General features: G+C 40.1%; 1 protein-coding gene across 1 annotated transcript; it reads right to left on the bottom strand.

Moving 5' to 3' along the window:
* Positions 1-833: 833 nt before the first annotated feature.
* On the bottom strand, positions 834-3,411 carry LOC116755183 (far upstream element-binding protein 3-like). Its single transcript, XM_032634201.1, is given in 3 exon segments — positions 834-2,121; positions 2,123-2,155; positions 2,157-3,411. Coding segments are annotated over 3 exon segments (1,719 nt in total). The 5' UTR covers positions 3,039-3,411; the 3' UTR covers positions 834-1,317.
* Positions 3,412-8,352: the final 4,941 nt, after the last annotated feature.

The raw sequence follows: 8,352 nt of genomic DNA, 5'->3' as shown, positions 1-8,352 counted from the left end.
GTGGAAATTTTATTATGTAGAGTGTGAAATGAATTGTCAGTCCAATAAAAACAACAGTTTTTTTAAAAAAACAACATGCATAACATTTTCCAATTGCCTTTTTTAATAGTTAGACATTTCAAGCATTATAAGGAAAATAAGGAGAAAAACCCCAGACACTTCAGTAACTTCAGTATATCTCAAATGGAATGTCCCCCAGGTCAACTGAAAAATGCAAGAAAAAATAGCTTCAATTCCATTTTTCTTTTAAAAATACATGTTATCTGTACAAGATACACTACAGTAAACACTGGAAATCATATTATCCCTTTTATTAAATCAAAATTATTTAATTCATATTGTGGTTAATGCTAGATTTATTTATTCATCTAGTTAATTTGACAAATATTAAGAAAATATTTAAAAGAAAAAAGCAAAACACACCTTGGAATTTAAAAAGTTACTACATTTTTATGCAATTTAATGTTCCATAGTGTTTGTTAAAAGTTATATTGAATTTATTTTTAATATTAAAAATAACAGCATTTATATTTCTGAGAAAATAGAGAAAGGTTTTTTGTTTTGTTTTTAAAACAAGCTTGGAGGTCTTAGATACACAATTGCAATCGGTAGGTAATGGAGACATGATAAAACGTCTGCTAAACACACAAACACATTTTTATATTATTACCCCTTTAGAACTCTAGAAATTATACAAACCCTATAAAATGCCCCCTCCCCAACACTGTTGGACAGCAATACAATTATCTGTCTCAATTCAGAATTCACATAATTAATTATAATACATAATAGTTCCATTTTTTTAAAAATGCAATAAAACCAGACAGCCAAGATACAAGAAATTAGAAGTAAAACATTTAATGAATTTACACATTTAAGAATATTTAAATACTGTTTAAAATTTTTTTTAAAGAATTTGTTACAAGCCACCTAAGACTTCCAAGCCACTTTCTGTTGCAACAGAAAAAGCTGTAAATAAAAAGACATGCAAACAAAACAAAACAAAAACACACCATGTTGAAATGTCACTGCTCTGCGGCACATTCTGGTGCCCGAATTTGCAGGTATTGCTCCAAAAAGAATCCCAGAGCTTACACATTTGAAGTAACAAACAAAAATAACAAAACAAAAATTATCAGCAATTTTTAGTAACTGATTTTCCCGATTTTTAGAAAAATTCTGTTAATCTAGTGTTTCACAGAACAAAACAAAGGCTCTTCATCAAAAGGTTTGCACATCTAAAAACCCCTGTTACAAATAGGTTTTGCTCACAATGGTTTGGGGGCGGGTGGGGAAAGGGAGCTGCAGGCCACTGTCCTACTGCTCCTGGCTGTGGGCCTGAGCTTGCCCTAATGTTTGCCCGTAGAATGCGACCTGCTGTCTGTAATACTCCGCCCCGGCCATTGTGTAGTCCGGCGGGCAGCTGGCCTGAGGAGCGGCGCTGGCAGCGTGACTCTGTTTTTTGTAATAGTCTTCCCAGGCCTTGCTGTAGTAGGGCTGGCTGCTCTGCGGCTGGCTCTGCTGGCTTGGAACCTGCTGTGTGGGCTGCTGCCACGCCTGGTAGGTGCTGCCCCAGCCCTGGGTCAGGAACTCCGGAGGACCACTCACAGGCGCGCTGTGAGGGCTTCCGTTCACTTTAGCGGCCATGTTTGGGAAGCACCTTGAGCTCCTTGGAGGAAAGGTGTTCAGATGCAGCGCAGCAGGTGGCTGGCTGAAGGGGCCCTGTGCATAATCTCCGGGCGCTCCGAGACTGGCACCTCCAACTTTCTCATCTATGAGATGTCTGGCCAGCTCAATCTGTTGAGGAACTCCCCTGATGGTGAATATTCGCAGGTTGGGGTCCGTGTTGGGAGGGTGATTCCGCTGAAGCTCCACGTGTGCTCCTGACTGCTGGTTTATGCTTTTGATGTCCTCACCCCCTTTGCCTATGACGAGGCCGCACTTATCTGCCAGCACTGTGTAGGTTATCTCCTGGATGCCACCAGGGGTTCCCACGCTCCAGTCACCGCGACCATGGCCTCCTCCTCTGGCTACCGCCAGGCCTCCGAAGCCATCTCTTTCCTGAGCTGTAAGAATAAGCTCGTTGATGACATGTGCTGCATGCTGGCATCGCTCTGGGGGGTCCCATGACCTGTGCAGCTCTCTCTGGACTAATAACCATCACCTGGTTTGAACTGAATTCTCACACCGGCATCATTCTGGATCTTTTTGATCATTTCCCCATTTCTTCCTATTACAATCCCAACTGCAAACCTAGGGACAGACACCTCTATACTGCCTCCTCCCATTTGGGAGCTGAAATCACCATGTACACCTCGAAAATCAACTTGGTCTTTTTCTCGGATGATCTCTAATACCATTTCTCTTGCTTGCTGTACTTTAAATGGGTCTCTGGTGATGCGAAGAGGCTTGTCTGCTCCCGTGGGCAATGGGCCGTCCTGGATCATGACCATCTTCACACCTGTCTGCTCCTGCAACTGCTTTATTGTCTCCCCTCCCTTGCCGATGACCAGCCCCACTTTAGACGCAGGGATGAGAATCTCCTGGATCGTGCTGTTGCCATCTATGTCATTATGAAAGCCAGGTCCATTCTGACAGTGGTCCACGATCTGTCTCAGGAGCCGTTTGGCTTGTTCAATACTTTCTGGGGTTCCGGTAAGTACACAGGGCCTCTCTGGAATCCCAGAACTCTCTGAGGCAATCTGAATTTTGCAACCAGATTCTGCCTGAATGCGTGAAATCTGCTCACCTCCCCAACCGACAATAAATCCAACCATTTTATCAGGCACTTTGAATTATTCTGTTATTACTGCCCTTTGATGTAACAAGGCCCCTAACTGGTTACCTACTCCATCATCCAAGGGCTGTTTTTGTACTCCATAGCCATACACTGAGGGGTCCACTAGAGGTGTGGAATTATTCAAGTGAGGAATTGAATCAATTTTAGCAGCAATCTGCTGGACCCGGTGCAAAGCGTCCACGAAGCCCTCAGCCTTCATCCCCACCGGAGCGCTCTGCCCCTGCACCAGCTCTGCCATTACCACCCCCGCCGCCGCTGCCACTCGGCTCTCCCGTCAGGCCTCCCGCTCCACTTGGGGACCTGTAGCCGGAAAGTGGAGTTGGTCTCTTACACCAATTAATACACTCCAAACTAAGGCCCATTTCTAATATAATTGAGACTGCTTTTCAAGTATTACTATTAAGTATGACACATGTAAAACTTCCTTTGATACATCCTTTTCATCACCTTGAGTAAATTCCTCATATTCCTAGGTTGCTAAGAGATTTTGTAAGCAAGTGTATATGCTTATTGAATGTCATTTTGTCAAGAACTGTGAAGGGAACAGAAGCAAGAAGAACTATAGTCCTGCAACCTATGGAACGAAAACCACATTCACAGAAAGACAGACAAAATAAAAAGGCAGAGGACTATGTAACAGATGAAGGAACAAGATAAAACCCCAGAAAAACAACTAAATGAAGTGGAGATAGGCAACCTTCCAGAAAAAGAATTCAGAATAATGATAGTGAAGATGATACAGGACCTCGGAAAAAGAATGGAGGCAAAGATCAAGAAGATGCAAGAAATGTTTAACAAAGACCTAGAAGAAATAAAGAACAAACAGAGAGGAACAATACAATAACTGAAATGAAAAATACACTAGAAGGAATGAATAGCAGAATAACTGAGGCAGAAGAACAGATAAGTGACCTGGAAGAACAGAATAAAGAAAAAAAATGAAAGCAAATGAAGACAACCAAGATTATGCTTCCCAGGAAGGATTTCATTCAGATTCCACGGAGAAATCAAAACCTTTACAGATAAGCAACAGCTAAGAATTCAGCACCACAAAACTAGCTCTACAACAAAGTCTAAAGGAACTTCTCTAAATGGGAAACACAAGACAAGAAAAGGACCTACAGGGCTTCCCTGGTGGTGCAGTGGTTAAGAATCTGCCTGCCAATGCAGGGGACATGGGTTCGAGCCCTACTCCGGGAAGATCCCACATGCTGCAGAGCAACTAAGCCCATGTCCCACAACTACTGAGCCTGTGCTCTAGAGCCTGTGAGCCACAACTACTGAGCCCATGTGCCACAACTACTGAAGCCCGTGCACCTAGAGCCCATGCTCCACAGCAATGAGAAGCCCATGCACCGCAATGAAGAGTAGCCCCCGTTCCCCGCAACTAAAGAAAAAAAAATCCACATGCAACAACGAAAACCCGACGCAGCCAAAAAAATAAATTAAAAAAAAAAAATATATATATATATATAAAAAGAAAAGGACCTATAAAAACAAGCCCAAAACAATTAAGAAAATGGTAATAGGAACAATTCATTTACCTTAAATGTGAATGGATTAAATGCTCCAACCAAAAGACACAGGCTTACTAAATGGATACAAAAACAAGACCCATATATATGCTGTCTACAAGAGACCCACTTCAGACCTAGGGACACACACAGACTGAAAGTGAAGGGATGGAAAAAGATATTCCATGCAAATGGAAATCAAAAGAAAGCTGGAGTAGCAATACTCATATCAGATAAAATAGGCTTTAAAATAAAGAATGTTACGAGAGACAAGGAAGGACACTACATAATGATCAAGTGATCAAACCAAGAAGAAGATATATCAATTAGAAATATTTATGCACCCAACATAGGAGAACCTCAATACATAAAGCAAATGCTAACAGATATTAAAGAGGAAATCGAGGGCTTCTCTGGTGGTGCAGTGGTTGAGAGTCCGTCTGCCGATGCAGGGGACACGGGTTCGTGCCTCGGTCCGGGAAGATCCCACATGCCGTGAAGCGGCTGGGCCCGTGAGCCATGGCCGCAGAGCCTGTGCATCCAGAGCCTGTGCTCCGCAATGGGAGAGGCCACAACAGTGAGAGGCCCGTGTACCACAAAAAAAAAAAAAGAGGAAATTGACAGTAACACAATAGTGGGGTACTTTAGCACCTCACTTACACCAATAGACAGATCATCCAGACAGAAAATTAATAAGGAAACACAAGCTTTAAATGACATAGAAGACCAGGTAGATTTAATTGATATTTATAGGACATTCCATCTGAAACAGCAAATTACACTTTCTTCTCAAGTGCACATGGAACATTCTCCAGGATACATCACATCTTGGGTCACAAATCAAGCCTTGGTAAATTTAAGAAAATTGAAATCATTTCAAGCATCTTTTCTGACCACAGCACTATGAGATTAGAAATAAACTACAGGGGACTTCCCTGGTGGCGCAGTGGTTGAGAATCTGCCTGCCAATGCAGGGGACACGTGTTCGAGCCCTGGTCTGGGAAGATCCCACATGCCGCGGAGCAACTAAGCCCGTGCGCCACAGCTACTGAGCCTGCGCGACTGGAGCCTGTGCTCTGCAACAAGAGAAGGCCGCGACAGTGAGAGGCCCGCGCACCGCGATGAAGAGTGGCCCCCGCTCTCTGCAACCAGAGAAAGCCCTCGCACAGAAACGAAGACCCAACACAGCCAAAAATAAATAAATAAATAAATAGATAGATAGATAAATTTAAAAAAAAAAAAAAAGAAATAAACTACAGGGAATAAAACGTAAATAATGCAAACACATGGAGGATAAACAATACGTTCCTAAATAACCAAGAGATCATTGAAGAAATCAAACAGGAAATCATAAAATACCTAGAGACAAATGACAACGAAAATATGATGATCCAAAACCTATAGGATGCAGCAAAAGCAGTTCTAAGAGGGAAGTTTAAAGCAATACAATCCTATCTCAAGAAACAAGAAAAATCTCAAATAATCTAACCTTACACCTAAAGGAACTAGAGAAAGAAGAACAAACAAAACCCGAAGTTAGTAGAAGGAAAGAAATAAAGATAAGAGCAGAAATAAATGAAATAGAAAAAGAAGAAAACAATAGGAAAGATCAATAAAACTAAAACCTGGTTCTTTGAAAAGATAAACAAAATTGATAACTTTTACCCAGACTCATCAAGAGAAAGAGGGAGAGGACTCAAATCAATAAAATTAGAAATGAAAAAGGAGAAGTTACAATGGACACCGCAGAAATACAAAGCATCATAAGAGATTACCACAAGCAACTCTATGCCAATAAAATGGACAACCTGGAAGAAATGGACAAATTCTTAGAAAGGTATACCCTTCCAAGACTGAACCAGGAAGAAATAGAAAATATGAATGGACCAATCACAAGTAATGAAATTGAAGCTGTGATTAAAAATCTTCCAACAGACAAAAGTCCAGAACCAGATGGCTTCACAGGTGAATTCTACCAAACATTTACAGAAGACCTAAAACCCATCCTGCTCAAACTTTTCCAAAAAATTCCAGAGGCAGGAACACTCCCAAACTCATTCTACGAGGCCAACATCATCCTGATACCAAAACCAGACAAAGATACTACAAAAAAAGAAAATTACAGACCAATACCACTGATGAATATAGATGTAAAAATCCTCAACAAAATACTAGCAAACAGAATCCACCAACACATTAAAAGGATCATACACCATGATCAAGTGGGATTTATCCCAGGGATGCAAGGATTCTTCAATATACGCAAATCAATCAATGTGATACACCATATTAACAAATTGAAGAATAAAAACCATATGATCATGAGCATCTGCATAGATGCAGAAAAAGCTTATGACAAAATTCAACACCCATTTATGATAAAAACTCTCCAGAAAGTGGGCATAGAGGGAAGCTACCTCAACATAATAAAGGCCATATACAACAAACCTACAGCAAACATCATTCTCAACGGTGAAAAACTGAAACCACTGCCTCTGAGATCAGGAACCAGACAAGGATGTCCACTCTTGCCACTATTATTCAACATAGTTTTGAAGTCCTAACCATGGCAATCAGAGAAAAAAAGAAATAAAAGGAATACAAATTGGAAAAGAAGAAGTAAAACTGTCACTGTTTACAGACGACATGATACTATACATAAATAACCCTAAAGATGCCACCAGAAAACTACTAATCAATGAATTTGGTAAAGTTGCAGGATACAAAATTAATGCACAGAAATCGCTTGCATTCCTATACACTAACAACGAAAGATCAGAAAGAGAAATTAAGGAAACAATCCCATTCACCATTGCAACAAAAAGAATAAAATACTTAGGAATAAACCTACCTAAGGAGGTAAAAGACCTGTACCCAGAAAAACTATGACACTGATGAAAGAAATCAAAGATAACACAAACAGATGCAAAGATATACTGTATTCTTGGATTGGAAGAATCAGTATTGTGAAAATGACTATACTGCTCAAAGCCATCTACAGATTCAATGCAATCTCTATCAAATTACCAATGGCATTTTTTACAGAACTAGAACAAAAAATCTTAAAATTTGTATGGAGACACAGAGACCCCAAATAGCCAAAACAACCTTGAGGGACAAAAACAGAGCTGGAGGAATCAGACTCCCTGACTTCAGACTATACTACAAAGCTACAGTAATCAAGACAGTATGGTACTGGCACAAAAACAGAAGTATAGATCAATGGTACAGGATAGAAAGCCCAGAGATAAACCCACACACCTACAGTCAACTAATCTATGACAAAGGAGGCAAGGATGTACAATGGAGAATAGACAGTCTCTTAAATAAGTGGTGCTGGGAAAACTGGACAGTTACATGTAAAAGAATGAAATTAGAACACTCCCTAACACCATACACAAAAATAAACAAAAATGGATTAAAGACCTAAATATAAAACCAGACACTATAAAACTTTTAGAGGAAAACATAGGAAGAACACTCTTTGACATAAATCACAGCAAGATCTTTTTTTGATCCACCTCCTAGAGAAACGGAAATAAAAACAAAAACAAATGGAACCTAATGAAACTTAAAAGTTTTTGCACAGCAAAGGAAACTATAAACAAGACAAAAAGACAACTCTCAGAATGGGAGAAAATATTTGCAAACAAATCAATGGACAAAGGATTAATCTCCAAAATATATAAACAGCTCATGCAGCTCAATATTAGAAAAACAAACAACCCAATCCAAAAATGGGCAGAAGACCTAAATAGACATTTCTCCAAAGAAGACATACAGATGGCCAAGAGGCACATGAAAAGCTGCTCAACACCTCTAATTATTAAAGAAATGCAAATCAAAACTACAATGAGGTATCACCTCACACCAGTCAGAATGGCCATCATCAAAAAAATCTACAAACAATAAATTCTGGAGAGGGTGTGGAGAAAAGGGAATCCTCTTGCACTGTAGGTGGGAATATAAATTGATACAGCCACTATGGAGAACAGTATGGAGGTTCTTTAAAAAACTAAAAATAGAATTACCATATGA

This window comes from Phocoena sinus, chromosome 6 (genome assembly GCF_008692025.1).
Source record: "Phocoena sinus isolate mPhoSin1 chromosome 6, mPhoSin1.pri, whole genome shotgun sequence".
Lineage (NCBI taxonomy): Eukaryota > Metazoa > Chordata > Mammalia > Artiodactyla > Phocoenidae > Phocoena > Phocoena sinus.
The sequence above is the reverse complement of the archived record's forward strand: the minus strand, read 5'-3'. Positions and strand labels throughout refer to the sequence as shown.